Consider the following 19,435-nt stretch of genomic DNA (forward strand, 5'->3'; position numbering starts at 1 on the left):
TTTGTATTTTTAGTGGAGACAGTGCTTCACCATGTTGGCCAGGCTGGTCTTGAACTCTTGACCTCAAGTGATCCGCCTGCCTCGGCCTCCCAAAGTGCTGGGATTACAGGCATGAACCACTGCGCCCGGCCTAGGTGGATTTCATAAGGACCTGTGTTCAGGCCGTGGTGGAAAGAGAGGAGGGGGCATGTGAGACCTTGCAGAGGTGGAATCCGCAGGAGTAATGGATGCTGGAGGAGCAGGGAGGGGGTGTCCAAAGTGATGCTGGGGTGTGCATGGGAGACTGGAGGAAGACGTGGTTCACCAAAATGGGGGCATCTGGAGGGGAGGAGAGGGCACAGGGTTAAGGGTGGAGGGCTTTTAGAAGCCTGAGTCAGTGACCTTTTAACTAGGAAAGTAAGTCTCTAGACCTTTTCTGTTCTGTTGTTTGACACTCAGCAGTGTGTTGGGAACAGAACAGAGAAGACAGATGTGGGTAAAGTGAGAGGGAGCCCGGCTGGCATACAGGACTAGGGGACTGAGGGTTGGGAGGTGGGCGGCAGGAGCAGACATGGTGGGCGATGGCCGGCGCAGCAGAAGGCGGCTTTGTGGTTCTGGCACAGGAGCACCTTTGAGCACCTTCTTCCTGTTCTTTGTTTTCTAGCCTGTGTTCCACGTCATGGGATTCTCCGTCACTGGGAGGGTCTTGAACGGACCCGAAGGAGATGGTGTTCCAGAAGCAGTTGTCACCCTGAATAACCAAATCAAAGGTGGGCTGCTGGCCAGCGCTCTTTCTGGATCACAGAGAGAAATGGAAAGGAACCGATGACTATATGAAAACACGGCAGCTTTTGGTCTCAAGTATTCTGGTGTACATGTAAGGATACACAGTTGTTTTTGGCTTATCTTCTGTTTGTGTGTTTTTGTTTTGCAGTTAAAACAAAAGCTGATGGCTCATTCCGCCTTGAGAACATCACCACAGGGACATACACCATCCATGCTCAGAAAGAGCACCTCTACTTTGAAACGGTCACCATCAAAATTGCACCGAACACACCTCAGCTGGCTGACATTATTGCAACAGGGTAAGCTTATTGTGTGGATTTGGAAGCGCCAGTGTTTATGCCGGCAGCCAATGTAAAACAAAATGACCTGTGATCTGTGTGTCTTTGCTGAGCTTAAGAACTTAAGAAAGATTAGTACTTTTTTTTTTTTTTTTTTGAGAGACAGAGTCTTGCCCTGTTGCCCAGGCTGTAGTGCGGTGGTGCCATCTTGACTCACTGCAACCTCTGCCTCCCAGGTTCAAGCAATTCTCCTGCCTCAGCTTCCCAAGTAGCTTTGACTACAGGCGTGCCCCACCACGCCCAGCTGATATTTGTATTTTTTAGTAGAGACGGGGTTTCACTGTATGTTGGCCAGGCTAGTCTCAAACTCCTAACCTCAGGCTATCCACCTGCTTCAGCCTCCCAAAGTGCTGGGATTACAGGTGTGAGCCACCGCACCTGGCCAAGAAAGGTTAGTTCTAAATCTTACAAACTGAAGGTACTGACATGTTGGATGCTTAGTGAAAAGTCCCTTGCTTCAAGTTAAAATGAGCTCGTGAAATTAAAAAATCTTTCATGTCTGACTCTCATGATCTTTCATAGGACCCCTCTTTGCTTAATCTTTGAAAATTTTAGAAGATGGTATTGTTGGTTGAGAAAGCTTATTGGAAGATGCTTCAGGTCATTGGTGTAGTTCTTCCTGCTTGTAGTTACTCATTATACTATAAGTACAGGCAGGGACATCTTGTGGTTGAATTTGTGTGGTTTTACCATCAGCTGAAGCAAGATTGTGTGGTGCCAAGAACTCGGGCTTTGGGGTCAGATCCCAGATCCACCTGCATGTCACCTGCAGAACAGCTTTAGACACAACAGGTGCTCCCAAAACAGTAGCTTAGAAGGAGAATGCAGGGTCTACTTGGGAGAAGCGCGGCATGAGCAAAATCAGGCAGTCTCAAAGCAGCATGAGGTGGCTACGGATGTAAAGCTGCGTGCTGCCGGAGCAGAATGTACTGGCAGGTGAAAGAGGTGATCAGGCCAACCCCATAGCACCTCCTCACACCCCACCAGGGCATAGGGGCTTTCTCCCACTGGGGCCAAGGGGCCATGAGCGGTTTTGAGCGTCAAGATAACAAGCTTTGATCATTGTTTTCAATAGGGCATTCTGAAAACAATGGCATGGGGGAGAGTGGCTTTGAAGCGGACAGGACTTGGGCACAGGAGGTCTGTAAGCAGAGGCGACAACGGCTTGCCTTGTAGGGAACTCAAGGACAGATTGGTGAGATACTTTAGGATGCCCAGCTTGAGAGCTGCGATGGCTGGGCACAGAAAGAGGAGCCGGTTAGGTGATGAGGTTCCGTTTTGGCCACGTTGGTCTAGGACCAGTAGGTGGAGCTCTTCAATAGGTGTTTGGATGGATGGTGAATCCTGAAGATTCGGCTGCAGGTGACAGCCAGGACCACAAATATGTACAGGTAGAATTAGAAGAACAGTAGGTCAAAAGCAGAGTGCCAAGTGACCCAAGGGGGACCTAGGGAGTGTGAGGTCATAGGAGCTAAGAAAGCTAAGTTTGGGGTAGGAGGTAGTGTCCAACAGGGAGGTCCAGGGAGCTGAGCCCTGGTGAACAGTTTGCTGGCTCGATCACTGAGGAGGCCACGGTGACTCTTTTCTGTAGACAGATGGACGTGGAGGTCAAGGAGTCCAGTGGTGAATGGAGGACGAGGAAGCATCTCACCCTCAGAAAGTAGTTCTTGGATTTAAGTCCTTCCCACCTTCCATAAACACTTTACGCAATTACTCTAGATGAGGCACTGAGAACTGCTTCATACCTAATAATTAATCAAATTAGTGTTCCAGAGATGGGGCTTTCAACCTACCAGGGAGACACACTGAAGACAAATACATCTGTGGCCAGGCTTGGTGCCTCACACCTGTAATCCATCCCAGCACTTTGGGAGGCAGAGGCGGGTGGATCGCTTGAGCCCAGGAGTTTGAGACCAGCCTGGGCAACTTGGCAAAACACCATCTCTACCAAAAATACAGAAATTAGCTAGTCTCATAACCTGGTCTAACAATAAATAAATAAAGAGATAAAAATTAACAAATAAAATAACAAGATATTTAAAAAAAGACAATACATTTGTGATGCTAAATTATGGCAGGTGTTGTGCAGGGAAGAGACTAGGGTGCTACAAGAAGAGCTGATTTAGACTGGGAGCTCTGCGAGGCTCTCTGGGTTGCAGAGACCTTAGTGAAGACTGAAAGGTCGATAAAGAAGGACCTTGCCTAGCAGAGGAGCAGCATGCTCAGAGGCCTGCACAGGATAGGAAGGACCTGAAAGGCAGTCTGTGCAGCTGGAGGAGGTGGGTGAGGTCAGGGAGCTCTGGGGCCTTATAGCCCTACTTTGGCGTTGGGCTTTGTTCCCTAATGCAGTGGAAACCCGTTAAGAGTTGTCAGTTGGTTGGCCAGGCGCGGTGGCTCACGCCTGTGATCCCAGCACTTTGGGAGGCTGAGGCAGGCGGATCACAAGGTCTGGAGTTCGAGACCAGCCTGGCCAGCATGGTGAAACCCGGTCTCTACTAAACAGACAAAAGGTTGGCGGGGCATGGTGGTGTGCATCTATAATCCCAGCAACCCGGGAGGCTGAGGCAGGAGAATTGCTTGAACCTGGGAGGCAGGGGTTGCAGTGAGCCGAGATTGTGCCGTTGCACTCCAGCTTGGGCAACACAGTGAGACTCCGTCTCAAGAAAAAAAATAGTTGTCAGTTAGCAAGGGAGTGATAGGGATCATGGTACTTTAAAAAGTTTGTTTTTCTTCCTGGCTGCTGTGTGGAGAATGGATTGGAGGAAAGCCATGGTGTGAATGGAGGGGCCAGATATGAGGCGGTGCTGGTTGTCTGGAGGAGATATGGTGGTGGCTGGGCCCAGGCGACTGGCAGGCGAGGGAGCAAGGAGTAGATGGATGTGGTAGGTCACATGGAGAACACACCCACAGGCCTGTGCTGTTGAGGTTTCAGGTTTCTTATTTGAGCCACTGGGTAGATGGAGGAGGTGCTGTTCACGGAGATGGAGGAAATATGTTTATTTTCTCCTTTAAAGCAGAGTATTTGGGTCAAAGAAAGAAAGATAGCATTTGTTGAACATTTTTGGAAAATCTCTTTTTTTTTGGCCAACATAGTACATTTGCCTTTTTAGCACACTGATACTTCTTACTATTTCTTTTCCTTTTTATTTTTTTTGAGACAGAGTCTCCATTGCCCGGGCTGGAGTACAAAGTGGCGCCATCTCAGCTCACTGCAGCCTCTGCCTCTCGGGTTCAAGCGATTCTCCTGCCCCAGCCTCCTGAGTAGCTGGGATTACAAGCACGTTCCACCACATCTGGCTAATTTTTACATTTTTTAGTAGAGATGGGGTTTTGCCATGTTGGCTAGGCTGGTCTCGAACTCCTGACCTCGAGTTACCTACCCTCCTTGACTTCTCAAAGTGCTGGAATTATAGGCTGAGCCATGGTGCCTAATCTTCCTTTAAAAAAAAAAACAAAAAAACTCAATTTATTTTAAAAACAAACTCTTTGGCTTCTGTCCAAATGACTGTGAAAATAGAGTTACCTCAGTATCCACCAATAATACCTGTTTTTGTCCATATAGATATTAAATGCTGTTGAAAGAATTTATTGAAACAAATCAATTTTTAAGGGCTTCAGTATAACGGAACATTTTTCTACCACCCTTTTGGTTTATTTTTCCAAACTAAACCGGTATGGATTTGAGGCTTAGGAGAAACAGGCACTTCTTTTTAATAAGAATATGAGCTAAAACAGAGCTTATGATTCAAATATTTACAACTTACGGAGGCAAAGAGATTTGATAGGAAATAGACAAGGCGATGGGCCCCTAACAGGTACACAAATCAAGAGAATATGAAAGGTCCTTGGGAATGATTATGTCAGTGTTTGCTTCCCATCCTTTTATTCTGAAAGTTCACAGCAGGGGAATGTGAGAACCAAAACGCATATGCTAGGTCCGGGATTGGGACACTTTCCCTGTGGAGAACCAGAGAATAAATATTTCAGGCTTCATGAGCCATACGGTCTCTAGGACAACAGCCGAGACAGACAATTTGTAAATGAATGGGCAGAGTGCAACAAAACTACATTTTTTGACACCACAATTTGCATTTCATATAATTTTTACATGTCGTGAAATATTATCTTCCTTTTGATTTTTTTTTTTTTAAAGTTTAACCACCTAAGAGTGTAAAAAACTTTTTCTTGGCTTGCAATTTATACACAAACAGGAGGGGTCCTGACTTGGTCCTTGGGTCGTAGTTTGTTGACCCATGCTGGAGATAGTGAACTCATAGAGTTGGGCAGTGCCTTCACTCTGAAGGAATGACTATTTTTCTTTTTTTTTCTTTTTTTTTTTTTTGAGACGGAGTCTTGCTCTGTCACCCAGGCTGGAGTGCTGTGGCCGGATCTCAGCTCACTGCAAGCTCCGCCTCCCGGGTTCACGCCATTCTCCTGCCTCAGCCTCCTGGGTAGCTGGGACTACAGGTGCCGCCACCTCGCCCGGCTAGTTTTTTGTAGTTTTTAGTAGAGACGGGGTTTCACCGTGTTAGCCAGGATGGTCTCGATCTCCTGACCTCGTGATCCGCCCGTCTCGGCCTCCCAAAGTGCTGGGATTACAGGCTTGAGCCACCGTGCCCGGCCAGGAATGACTATTTTTCATGATTCCTAGATTTCACATACACAGTCTTCCACCATTCCATTGTGTTTTCTACTGTTTTTTATTTGAGGCAGAGTGGTGGTTCCAACATTTAATGTATCCCAGTTATCAGAATCCAACATTCTTGATTATCTTTATGTCAAAAGTAACTAATTTTTATCTAAAATGATTCTTGAAGAGCCTTCAAAATGAACGGTTGAAAAGACAACTGTGACCCCCAGCTAGGATGTACTGTTACACTTTAATGCGCCGTCTGCTTCAGAAATGAAGACCAGCACTCTGAGGACGATGGTCTTCGCAGAGGGACCTTTCATGTGTTTTTTGAGGGATGCCTTGCAACACCTTACTCCTTAGTTAGAATCTCAAATCTGAGTCATTACCTTAATAGGGATTTTCTGTTATGAGTTACGTTTGTGGCTCCTACCTCCCAAGGAGTTCAATTTTAGCTCTGTATTTTTTAACTTAATTACCTTCTCTGTTCCAATAGCCCAGTTTGCTTTCATCCATGTATTATATATAATCACAAGCAAGGAAGATGTCGTTGATAATCCTGCCTTATTTGACGGCCTGGTTAATGCCACAGTTTCTTAGGCAGCTTAGAGCTCTTGCTTTTAAGGGCTAGCCCACATTCTCAGTCCAAGGCCGCTCCACTGTCAATGATCCAATTACCTGAAATGTTTTTATTATCTACAGATTTTCTTAAAATTGCCTCTGTGGTGGAGGATTGCCAGATGTCACCCAGAACGCACAAACAGCCCCACTACGGGCCCCTGTTCTGTAGAAAAAGGTCCAGTCTTCTTTCTGAAGGTTGCTTTTTAAAACCAGAATGAAGGTTGCTTTTTAAAACCAGAATCATCTGGAGTGCATTCTGTCTCTTCATGAAGATTAAACTATTTTCAGGAACAAGGGCTGGGAGAGGGCTGCATCTTTTTTGGTTGATAAGAGCCTTTCCTGTTATAATTGAGTCCTCATGCTGGAATGAATGGTCTTCTCTTTGCAGGTTTAGTGTCTGTGGTCAGATATCAATCATTCGCTTCCCTGACACCGTCAAGCAGATGAGTAAATACAAAGTTGTCCTGTCATCTCAAGACAAGGACAAGTCTTTGGTCACCGTGGAGACGGATGCTTATGGATCATTTTGTTTTAAAGCAAAACCAGGGACTTACAAAGTTCAGGTGCGATGCATTGTTTTAAATTTAAAATGTTTTGAGAAAAAGCAGTGATTTTTAAAGGGTTATTAGCTAGAATGGGGTTAGAGAAGGAGCATTCCAGTTTCCAACTTCTTGTTTCTAAGTCTTTACAATCCTGCACCGGTAGAGTAGAGCCAGATAGGCATCCAGCTACAAAATAATGCCATCTGTCTCTCTTTTCCTAGTCTTGGTGTTTATTAGTATCAGGCTGCCAGTCACTCCTCTATCTTCAGGCTTCTGGCTGCTGTTGAATATCGATGAGTCCAAGAGAAGACCAAAAATGAACTCCACTAATGGCAGCTCAAAAATGCCATAGTGTGTGGCTTCTGGGACCCCAGGCCAAAATGGAGCTTTCCATTTCCTGCTTTGCCCTGACTTCAAGATGGCTGGGCAGGGACCATGCGACTTACCCATTCAAGCAGGCCGAGAAGGGGGAGACGCTCTGGCCTGTGGGCTCATCACCACGGTAAAGGCCCAAGCCACAGCTGGCCCAAGCAGGCAAGAGACAGAACAGAGCAGAGGTCAGCCCACCATGCCTTTCAGTGCAGTGGCCCTGCCCTTGGGGAGAGACTGTTTCTCTGGGCTCTTACCCATCAAATCAGCAGCTGCCCTTCCTCCCTGTGGAAGAGAAAATAGCACAAAGGGAGAGGGCCGGGAAGGTTCCCTGTTAGACTCTGCTCTCCTCTAGGGCAGAGTGGGGCCCCTCCCTCTGGGGGAGACAGGGCAGGAGACTGCGTTCTCCCTGCTTCCACAGAACAGCGTGGTGTGTGGGTTGACAGCTGCCTTTATTAGATGGTAGCTGGCTTCTTGTGAAGATGTCCACACTGACAAGCCTTTGGAAGCCCTTTCGGAAGCGCGATGGACTTCTCCGAGGAAGGGCCATGTCATCTTTACTAGGGATGAAAGAGTTGGCTGCTGCTCCCTTCATCTGTTCCTCTTCTTAGCCCATGAAAGGCACACAGAACAATAGGAAGAAGAAAATGACTTAATTCTACCAAAGTGTCATCCACATAGTGTTGACAGGTTCAGAGCTTACGTTACAAGTGATCTGAAGCCGGGAAAAGGGACTAGGATGTAGTATGGTTTCTAGTATATAAGTGAGGCAGGTCAGCTTTGTGTGCCTGTGGAGAATTAGGCCAGATAGACTGTTGTTCATACACGTGGGTCTGTTGAGGCTAATTTCTCATCTGGGTAGAACTGTGTTTCCTTCACATGAGTTATTCATGGATTTGTTGTGACTGTAAAATCGGCCTGGAAATGAACTTTTGGCCTTCAAAATCTCTTTAGCTGTGGACCCAGATGAATGTTCTAGCGCCCTGCAGGTCCGGGGAAGATTCCGCCGAATGCAGCCTCTAACATTCCATCCACGTTTCTGCAGGTGATGGTTCCTGAGGCAGAGACCAGAGCAGGGCTGACACTGAAACCACAGATGTTTCCTCTTACTGTGACCGACAGGCCCGTGATGGATGTGGCCTTTGTACAGTTCTTGGCATCAGTTTCTGGGAAAGTCTCTTGTTTGGGTAAGATATCACTGGAAAGTAAGAACACATAGTTTCAAAGAAGTCAGCAGGTAGGGGTGGGATTTGGGAAACTTTTCCTTTTGCCTTTGTTGTTGGCTGCTGATCACCTGCATGCGAGGGAGGCTTCTTGGGGTCAAGTGGACGCATGTTAGTTTGAAAGAAGCCCTCCCGCCACTGCCTCTTAGGAGCTCAGCAGTAGCAAGAAGCTATTACACAGGGTTAGGATTCGAAGCTGTGATGAAGCTTGTGAGGGGTCACATGGGGCCCTCCCTTCTTTTTCCTGCAGACACCTGTGGTGACCTGCTGGTGACTCTGCAGTCCCTGAGCCGCCAGGGTGAGAAGCGGAGCCTCCAGCTCTCCGGCAAGGTCAACTCAATGACTTTCACCTTTGACAACGTGCTCCCTGGAAAATACAAAAGTAAGAATTGGAATGCAACATCCTGTAGCCCTCCCACACTTCTCGTCTTTGTAAACTTTCTAAAACCCAAATTGTATCACAACTATGTACCTTTCCTTGTTTAAGTCGTCTCTGCCTCATGACCTTGACTGCATTATTTAGCGTTGGACAAGCATGGAGAAGTCCAGGCCCTGAGCTGACCGCCACCTTGTCTGCGCAGCCCATTGGCTGCTTCTGTTAAGGGAGGGTGCTCGATGTACAGCATTTTATTTCTAAAGGCCAGAAAAAGGAAGTGTGAAATGGCCCCACTGATGTGTTCTACTAACTTAGCACCAGTACTGGTGCTGAGTACTGACCATGGCAAAGTACTTAACCTCCCCGAAACTCAGTTTTCCCATCTGTAAAATAGACATAATAGAACCTTTCTGCAGAATACAAGACTAAAGTTAAGTTTATAAAGCCCGTTGTGCAGAGAGCCGGCTAAGTAGCTGGTGCCCACAAATGTTACTTCCCTTTTCCTTGCCCTTCTCAACCACTTCTTGCCTGTATTTCTGCTTTTTCAGAAATCAGCTTGGAGCTGCTGGCAGTGGATAGCTTATAAAACAGACTGCTTTTTCTGAAATTATATTTTCTGTTATGGCAGGGCTTGGCAGACTCCAAAAACTGCCTGTTTTTATAAGCGTAGTTTCCTTAGAATACAGCCTTGCCCATTGGTTTATGAATTCTCTATGGCTGCTCCTGTGTAACAGCGGCCAAGTCAAGTGGTTGAGACCAACAAAGCATGTGGCCTGCAAAAGCAGAAAAGAGTTACAGAAACAGTTTGTGGATCCCTGAATACCTTACTTGCAGCCTGATCTTACAGGCCACATTGGATTTCTTTCTTGATGTAATGGACATTGGTTCCAGTTTTTCTTTTTGAAATTTAGCCTCGTTCTGTCACCCAGGCTGGAGTGCAGTGGTGCGACCTTGGCTTACCACAACCTCTCCGCCTTCTGGGTGCGAGAGATTCTCTTGCCTCAGCCTCCCGAGTAGCTGGGATTACAGACGTGCACCACCATGCCTGGATAATTTTTGTATTTTTAGTAGAGATGGGGTTTTGCTATGTTGGTCAGGCTGGTCTTGAATTCCTGGCCTCAAGCCATCCACCTGTCTTGGCCTCCCAAAGTACTGGAATTATAGACATGAGCCACCACGCTCGGTTCCAGGTTTTCTTTAGCAGTAATTTATTCCAAATACTGCTAGTTATAAATATATATATATATGTGTATATTTCTATCTTTATGTCTACATACACACCGCTTTTTAAAATTAGTTAATTCATGATCATCGTTTCTGGTGGTGTGCAGGGAGGTGGTGTGCTTGATGCCCATGTGTCTGTTTTTGGTGTTTGCTTTTGCAGTAAGCATCATGCATGAGGATTGGTGCTGGAAGAACAAGAGCCTGGAGGTGGAAGTGCTGGAGGATGACGTGTCTGCAGTTGAGTTCAGGCAGACGGGCTACATGCTGAGATGTTCCTTGTCTCACGCCATCACTCTGGTATGTACGATTTACGGAGTCTCTTATTTGGAAAAACGCTCGCCTTGTGGATATCAAGAAAGACTAACATGCCAGGAATATTGTAAACGTAGTCAAGTCAGATTTCCTTTTCTGCCTTTCCACTCGCCCACCTCTTATGCAAGGCATAAGCAGGAAGTATTTATAATCTCTCAGTGGAAGGACCCCTGTATTTAGGAGACTTCCTTGTCCAGGCCACATATTAAATGTGACTGGTGATTCGGGGTGGCCTTTGGTATAGTACAGAGCACGGTGGCTTTATATTATTAGTAATAATAGGTTTGGGTAAATTCATTTACTTCGTCTCAGCCTCAGTTTTCACCGAAAATTGAGATCTTAACACCTACTTCTCAGGGTTATGGCAGGGCTTAAGTGACCCTCTTAGGTATCAAAGTGTCCTTGGTGTACACTGCTCTTGTTTATTAAGATGCTGCCAAGTGAGTTTCTCTGATATATATATTTGTGTTTTTTTTTGAGATGGAGTCTTGCTCTGTTGCCCAGGCTGAGTGCAGTGGCACGATCTTGGCTCACTGAAACCTCTGCCTCCTGGGTTCAAGCGATTCTCCTGCCTCAGCCTCCCGAGCAGCTGGGACTACAGGTGCGTGCCACCATGCCCAGCTAATTTTTTTTTTTGTATTTTTAGTAGAGACAGAGTTTCACCATGTTGGCCAGGCTGGTCTTGAACTCTTGACCTTAGGGGATCCACCCGCTTTGGCCTCCCAGAGTGCTGGGATTACAGGTGTGAGCCACTGTGCCCCACCTTCTCTGGTATATTTATTCCAGCACAGAGGATGGAGCTATAAACAGGATCTTAGTCTCTTGTTGACTGTTGTCTCTGTGGCCTGAAAGGCAGTGTGCCATGGGCTTCAGGAGCACCTGTGTTGATCCCGTCATGAATTTTCTATAATCTTTTGATGTCGAGCAGTGGCAGATGACATTGTCAGCTCTTAGTTTGTCTGTAGAGAAACTAGAAGAATTGAAACTGGTGTTTCATGTGCCAGCTTCCTCCCCTAACTGCTTAATTACAAAAACGCGACAGGCTGATTTGTATAGGAGATAAATATCCGGTTCATAATGAGTTTTAGGTATTTAGGAGACATTTCCCTTCCAGCACTGGAGTGAATTTCCAACTCCCTTGTAATAAGATTTTTTTTTTTTCCTTTCTTTTTTTTTTTTGAGTCGGAGTCTTGCTCTGTCGGCAAGGCTGGAGTGCAGTGGCACAATCTACACTCACTGCAAGCTGTGCCTCCCGGGTTCAAGCCATTTTCCTGCCTCAGCCTCCCATATAGCTGGGACTACAGGTGCCCGCCACCGTGCCCGGCTAATTTTTGTATTTTTTTTTTTTTTTTTTTTTAGTAGAGACGGGGTTTCACCGTGTTAGCCAGGATGGTCTCGATCTCCTGACCTCGTAATCCGCCCGTCTCGGCCTCCCAAAGTGCTGGGATTACAGGCGTGAGCCACCGTGCCCAGCGATCTTTTTTTTTTTTTTCTTTTTTTTTTGACACTTCCTTAACCTTTACTTTATCTCCTCCCACTCTCCCGTCACTCGCCAGGCCCCAGCCACAGTGGTCCTCTCCAGTCCCACACCAAGCTCACTCCCTCCTCGGGGCCTTTGCACACACTCTCCCCTCTGCCTGGAATGCTGTGTCTTCTCCCGAAACACATGTCATTGGTTTTTCCTCCTCATTCAGGCTGTAGCCCTAGTGTTCAGGAGAGATGTGCCGTGAGACCAGCGTGCTAAAGACCCCTAGGCAGGGATTGTTCTTCTCTTGCTTTCTTATTTATTTTCACAGCTTCTTTACTGACCAGCTGAGATCACTAATTTATTTGTTGACGCATTGATTTTGTCTTCTTATATTAGAACATAAGCCCCGTGAGAGCAGGAGCCATGGTCGTGCCTCCCAAGGCCCAGCCTTGTGTCTGTCACATAGCAGGCGCTCAATAAATATTAGTTGATTGAATGAAAAATAGCACACTTTCGTCGGAAGTTTTGGGAGGTTTTTAATTTTCCTGTGGCCCCCAACTGCTCTGATGATAAATGGGCAAAGCAGATGACTGGTTTGGAAAGAGAAATATTATTAATCATCTTGGTGTCTCCATCTCTCCCAGTAAGTCATTGTATTGGCTTTGCTCCCTTAGGAATTTTATCAGGATGGAAATGGACGTGAGAATGTGGGGATTTATAACCTCTCCAAAGGAGTCAACCGATTCTGCCTGTCCAAGCCTGGTAAGTTTGGAAGGATGGATGTGCCATGAATTAGAAAAATGGAAAGGCACCAGAGGATGGTTTTGAAGGCAGTTTTTTCTATCTTGGTTCTGTTTGCATCAAGCTTTCAATTTCAGTGTGTTCAACCTGCTCTTGTGTTTCTGTCTCTCTTGGGTTTGAGTTGGGTAGAGACCACTGGGCCCTTCACCTCCAAACATATACCATTGGCCAATGACCTCTCTTTATAGTGCTGTTTTAAAATTTGCATCATTTCCCACTTTGCTTAAAATCTTTCAGTGGCTTCTGTCTCTCATTCTTTTTGTTTTTGAGATGGAGTCTCGCTCTGTCACCCAGGCTGGAGTGCAGTGGCTCGATCTCGGCTCACTGCAGCCTCTGCCTCCTGGGTTCAAGCGATTCTCCTGCCTCAGCCTCCCAAGTAGCTGGGATTACAGGTGCCCGCCACCACGTCCAGCTAATTTTTGTATTTTTAGTAGAGATGGGTTTCACCACTTGTCCAGGCTGGTCTCAAATTCCTGACATCAAGTGATCCACCCACCTTGGCCTCCCAAAGTGCTGGGATTACAGGTGTGAGCCACTGTACCCAGCCCTCTCTCTCTTTTATAATGGCTTTTTTTGGAGACAGAATTTGCATATCATAAAACTCATCTATTTAAGATGTACAATAAAATGATTTGTAGTAAATTTACCAAGTTGCACAACTATGGCCAGAATCCAGTTTTAGACCTGTTCGTCACCCACAGCGTAAGATCCTCTGTGCCTGTTGACAGATAATCCCTGTTTTTCAGCCATGGCCAGCCACTGATCTATTTTCTGTCCCCATGGATTGGCTTTTTTTGGATGTTTATCATACGATGCTGGTATTTTGTCTGGCTGCTTTTATTTAACATGTTTTTGAAGTTTATCTATGTCATAGCACATATCAGTAGTTTGTTCCGTTACATTGCTGCATAGTATTCTGGTGTGTGGTTATATCACATTTTGTGTATCCGTTTACCAGTTGGTGGATATGTGAGTAGTTTCCAGTTGGGCGCTGTTATGACTAATGTTATGGACATTCTTGTACAAGTCTTTGTGTCCATATGTTTACATTTTTCTTGTTTCGATACCTAGGAATGGAATTGCTGCATTGTGTGATAAATTTATGTTTAATCTTTTAAGAAACTGTCAAATTGTTTTCCACAGAGGCTGTGTCATTTGATATTCACACCAGCAATGCATCAGGGTTCCTGTTTCTTCACCTCCTTCACCTATTTTATTATAGCCATCCTGGTGGATGTGAAGTCGTGTCTCATTGTGTATTTACAAACCTTAAGCTAGATACAGAGTGCTGATTGGTGTATTTACAAACCCTGAGCTAGACACAGAGTGCTGATTGGTGCATTTCCAATCCTTGAGCTAGACACAGAGTCACACTAGGTTAGCTAGATACAGAGTACCAATTGGTATATTCACAAACCCTGAGCTAGACACAGAGTGCTGATTGGTGCATTTACAAACCCTGAGCTAGACACAGAGTGCTGATTGGTGCACATACAATCCTCCGACTAGATCTAAAAGTTCTCCAAGTCCCCATCCCGTTCAGGAGCCCAGCTAGTTTCACCCAGTGGATCCTGCACCTGGGCTGCAGGCGGAGCTGCCCGCCAGTCCCCAGCCTTACCTGCACTCCTCAGCCCTTGGGCCGTCCGTGGGACCAGGCGCCACGGAGCAGTGGGCGGCGCTCCCTGGGGAGGCTCAGGCCGCGAGGGAGCCCCCCGCAGGGGTAGGAGCTCAGACATGGCGGGCTGCAGGTCTTGAGCCCTGCCGTGCCCGGAGGCAGCTAAACCCAGCAAGAATTTGAGTGCCACACAGGGGCCAGCAGCTGCGGAAAGCCCCTCACTGCCCTGGGCCTGAGGCCCGGCTGACTGCTCAGTGTGCCGGGCCCACAGAACCAGTGCTCACGCCCACGCCCGCCGGAACTCACACTGGCCTGGGAGCGCGGTTCGCAGCCCCGGTTCCCACCTGCACCTCTCCCTGCACACCTCCCCGCAAGCAGAGGAAGGTGGATTCCACATCAGCCAGCCCAGAGAGGGGCTCCCACGGTGCTGTGGCTGGCTGAAGGGCTGCTTAAGTGCCGCCTGAGTGGACGCTGAGGCCGAGGAGGCGCTGAGAGTGAGGGCTGCTAGCACACTGTCACCTCTCAGTGTTGTTTTGCGTTTTCCTAATGAATAATTAAGTGGCTCCTTCTTTTGGTTCCCAAGATAAAATACAAAGTCCTTAACCTGACCTTAGCTCCTGTGTAACCCAGTCCTGTCTGCCACTCTCTCTACTCCAGTCACTCAGTCCTTCCGGGTGTCAGTTCAGCTGCCTTTGGCTACATGTAACAAAATTCATACAGGAGTGCCATCAGCAAGTGGTAGTTTATTTGGCTCAATAAAGAAGTGTGGCAGTGTGTAGCTGCCAGCATGGGTTCAGCAGCTGGTAGATGTTAGAGGTGGTGTCTTTGTGATTCTTTAGGCCTTTCCCTTGTATTTTCTGCCTTACATTTTCAAGACGGCTAGGATTAGAAAGCTTAGGTTTAAAGGAGGAAATCAAGGAGGGGGCAGGCAAAGATTTCCTTGTGCCCCCTCCTCCAGTAAGCTACTTGTCTGTATTATTGGCCAGAACCATGTCACATGGTTACTTCTAGCTGCACGGGAGGCTGGGACAGTTGGATGTGCTGCCCGAGGCTGAGCATGTTGCCACCCTCAACATAACCAGGGTTTGTTCTCAAGGCAGGAAGGATGCCTGTCGAGGAAACGGTGGGCCAGCCTGTGAGGCAGATCCTGTTCTCTGTGGACGTGTCCTCCTGCCCGTCTTGGCTGGGGCCTTCTTACCCATCAGTTCAGTATTGCTTCCCTGGGGGAGGATGGCCTCCAGGGCCACTTAGGCCTGCCTCCTGTGCTCTTGCTGTCACCACTCACTTCTGCCTCCCCCTTGCATGTGCCACAGTTGATATGTTTGTGATTGTCAAATGCCCCCCTCTCTCTGCGGTAAACTTCATGAAGACAGGGACCACTGCTCTGTCATCTTCCACTGTGTACCCGTACCTAGCACCATACCTGGCCAGGAAGAGGTGCTCTGTTGATATTTGTTCGATGAAAGACCAAACAAAAGGAACACAGACACCTGATCTTTTTTTTTTTTTTTGATGGTAACTACTCTGGGGCTTGTTGAGTGCAATGAAAACAGCAGGGTGGTTTTAGCTAATTTCAGGTTTTTGTAGGAAGTGTGGCCAAATATTGGTTAATAATGATTTGGGGGAAATACATTGTTATTCCTTGTATCTTCCTGAAATTGACTATGTTCCTCTGGCAAGTGATGAAATGTACCCCGCTCGGAATGTCCTCCCACATAGACTCATACTTTGCTGGGGCTTCCCTTACTCCTACCTCCTTTTTAGGAATAGTTATAGGAAGAAATTGAGGCTGTGGTTATCTCTTGGATCCTTAATAGAATCTTTTAGGTAGAAAATTATCCTCAGTCCAATTTGCAGTAGAAATGTACTTTCTGTTCCTTCTGGTGCATGGGTCCGTTCCCTTGGTCTGTGCAGATTTAACTACTGTGAGTTGTTACATTGTGGGAAATGAAAACCGTGTGCCTGTGATTGGGCCTTTGCATGGATCGGGTCATTGGTAAGAAGCCTTCAGAGGCAGTGAAAATGATGCCTGCCCAGTATTTCTGATTCCATTATTGCAGATCTGCGATGCGTTTGAGTTTTCACATGCAAAGAGCTGCCACTCGATTTCAGATGTCGGAATTGCTCAGTGTAATAGATGCCATTCTCTGAAAATTACTTTTGATTTCCTGTCTGTAGGTGTGTACAAAGTGACCCCTCGCTCCTGCCACCGGTTTGAGCAAGCGTTCTACACCTATGACACGTAAGCCTGGAAATTGAATGCTTTGTGGTGTTTGTGTACATTCCATGGAGGATTCTTCATTTACTTCAGAGAACAGAAAGAGTTTTTAATTTTTTTCTGAAAGAGGCAAGGTTAGGCCTTCAACAGAATTTCTAGATAAGAATTTTAAGACACTTGGATTGGTTACTGAGGAACCAGGGATAGGATCCCTTTCCTAAGAATTCTGTAACTCCAGGATAGAGGACTGTGTTTTTGAAGTGGCTTAAATAGAAGCATTGTCAAATCTCCCAGCCCTCACTGATGAGCATCTGTCAAACTCAAGTCTGCCATTTTTACATTTTTACAGACATGCGTGGGTTTCACTGGGAATTGGAAGTGTAAAGTTTTGGAGTGGAGAATTAGTTTACTCTTTAAAATACTTCTCTGGATCTCCAGAGTTATTTTACCCCAGTCTAAGAGCAATTTTCTGTTGTTTATTTAGGGTGAGGAAGGATGCCCAAAAAGGGTATTGCTGATGATCTTCCGAGAATGAGCAGGTTCTAGTGTTTCCTCTCCTTTGATTTGTAGGTCTTCACCTAGTATCTTGACATTGACAGCCATTCGCCACCATGTCCTTGGAACTATCACCACCGACAAAATGATGGATGTCACTGTGACTATCAAGTAAGACGAGCGCTCTGCGGTGGGCTGAGAGTGGCAGGGAAGGGTGTGGATGAGGCCTAAGGAGTCTCTAATAGACTCTCTGGAAATTAGTTTTGATTTCTTATCTCTAGACATATATACAAATGGCCTTCCCTCTCTTATAGGACATTGCTGTCAATTCCCAGCGTGCTTGATCCTTTCTTTTCTGATTCAGAAATTACCTGTGGGTGAGGAAGTGTGTTGCGACAGCTTGTTTCATTGTCTTCAGTTTCTGTTGGAACTTTTTGTACTTCTCGTCTTTGCTGAGGAAAAAAAAAATCTCTGCGGTTTGTGCATTGTATTTCAAGTGTTTTAGCAAATTCAAAAAAAAATTGCCTATTTTCCTTTAGACTTTTGCTTGAAGGCTTGGAAAATAGAGATGGCACCTGGTATAAGAAGGGTCATGAGAGAGGAAGTATTTGAAAGGCAAGTCCCTCACCCAGGGTCACGTTCATGTGAATGTTGCCTTTCAGGGAATATTTTGCAGTGTGGTGAGGTACCTGTGACACCCCAATTTTCTTGAGAAATGAAAGAGTTTTGGCAACATGACCGTCTCTGTCAAGTAGAATGGGAATTGGAGTCACTGTCTCCCCCGCTGCCCGTGGTTGAAGTCGCCTTTCCAGCTATGTTTCCATGTTTCTGTCCATCGTCTGTTTATCCATCCATCATCCCTGCAGAGCGCATGATGACTGAATAACTGAGAGTCTTCGGTGTTCAGGCACTGGGCTTACGAGGCCACAGCCCCTACACTCATGGGATTGACGGTCTCCTCAGGGAACAGCGGTCAGAGACTCACATGCAAAACTGTAAAATGACGGCTCTGCTGAGTGCTTTGAGCTTAACCTTGGGGGCATGCAGGACAGGTAGGCTGCTGGGGGCCAGGCCGTGTTAAGGTCCTTAGTCTTTGTCCCATGATGCAATTGACGTGTTTTACGTAGAGGAATGACTTTTCTTCCTGAAAGGTCCCCCTGTCGGCTGAGTGGAGAACAGACAGAAGAGGCCTGAGAGTGGGAGGTGGTGGAGGCAGGGAGAGGTGATGGGGGCCCCAGACTGGTGGCTGCAGAGGTGGAGAGCGACAGACCGGTCGGAGAGTCGTTGATGGACTGAGTTGATGAGGCATGGCGCTAAAGTGACCGCTGGGTCAGGGCGGGAGAAATGTCAGGGCTAGCCCTGGTTCTGGGTGATGGGGAGCCAGGTTTTTAGCTGGGGGTGGGTTTGCTGAGGGTCTGTTGTGTGCCCAGAAGGCGCCTGTTGCTGTCTTTTCCTGTCGTTTACTGTCTTCCTGCTTGGAAAGTATGAATTACTGACAGGACTAGCAATCTACCTTCTTACCAGTAGTAACTCCATATTACCTCCTTTCAGCTTGATTACATTCATTTTTGTAACTTTACAAGGGTGTTTGTGTTGCTTGCTTGTGTCGGAGGTTGCATGGAATGCATCTTCCAGCTAGACAGACACTCGGATCCCCCCTGGGGACCTTGTATTTAGCAGACCCAAAACCTGACTGCTGACAGTTGCCCTCCACAGAGCCCCTCTGTGGTCTTTTCTGATTCAGAGATGGCAGCTGTCGCTTTCTTCTTATTTCTTGATTCTTCTTTCCCTTGCACCCTAGGCCCAGCCAATTCCTCAACAAAGTCTTGGCTTTACAGTCAAAATACACCCGTCATCTAGTCCCTTCTTACCATGTGACCCTCAGCCTTGGTCTGACCCCCACTCTGGGGTCACTGCAGCAGCTTCCCAGCTGGCCTTCCCTTCTTACCACGTGGCCCTCAGCCCTGGTCTGACCCCCTCTGGGATCACTGCATCAGCTTCCCAGCTGGCCTTCCTGTTTCCGCCATTGCTTTGTGTGTTTCCTGTGAAGCAGCGAGCGATTTCTTTTATGGCAGAGATCATACCATTCCTCGACTGAAAACTGTAGTGGCTCCAGGTTGGCACCAAGCCTGTGAAGCCTCAGTCTGACACCTGCTGCCCCTTGGACCTCTCTGACGGATATGACTTTTCCGTGGGCCCCTGTGCCCCAGGCTGGGCTGGTCTTGCCATTGCTCGAACATCTGAGTGAGCTTTCTCTCCAAGGACTTTGCACTTGGCATCGCTTTGCCCGAGCTACTGTTTACCCAGAGAGCTGCATGGCGCGTTCTCTCCCTTCCTTCAGACCTTTGCTCAGTGTCACCTTATCGGAAAGGTCTTGACTGTTCCTTTAATGTAAAACGGTGTTCCGGGCTCTCTGTCTTCCCACACCGCTTTATTTT

The 19,435-nt window shown here is 47.0% G+C and overlaps 1 protein-coding gene across 1 annotated transcript in view; it reads left to right on the forward strand.

Moving 5' to 3' along the window:
- LOC111524526 (nodal modulator 1) overlaps window positions 1–19,435 on the forward strand; it is a 63,834-nt gene that overhangs the window by 22,499 nt on the left and 21,900 nt on the right. Inside the window, exons 10-18 of the mRNA XM_023189709.1 lie at window positions 644–749; window positions 914–1,064; window positions 6,743–6,917; window positions 8,311–8,452; window positions 8,739–8,870; window positions 10,249–10,385; window positions 12,543–12,630; window positions 16,463–16,526; window positions 17,073–17,168. Coding sequence (XP_023045477.1) covers window positions 644–749; window positions 914–1,064; window positions 6,743–6,917; window positions 8,311–8,452; window positions 8,739–8,870; window positions 10,249–10,385; window positions 12,543–12,630; window positions 16,463–16,526; window positions 17,073–17,168 — 1,091 coding nt within the window. The remainder of the gene's footprint in view (window positions 1–643; window positions 750–913; window positions 1,065–6,742; window positions 6,918–8,310; window positions 8,453–8,738; window positions 8,871–10,248; window positions 10,386–12,542; window positions 12,631–16,462; window positions 16,527–17,072; window positions 17,169–19,435) is intronic.

This window comes from Piliocolobus tephrosceles, chromosome 17 (genome assembly GCF_002776525.5).
Source record: "Piliocolobus tephrosceles isolate RC106 chromosome 17, ASM277652v3, whole genome shotgun sequence".
Lineage (NCBI taxonomy): Eukaryota > Metazoa > Chordata > Mammalia > Primates > Cercopithecidae > Piliocolobus > Piliocolobus tephrosceles.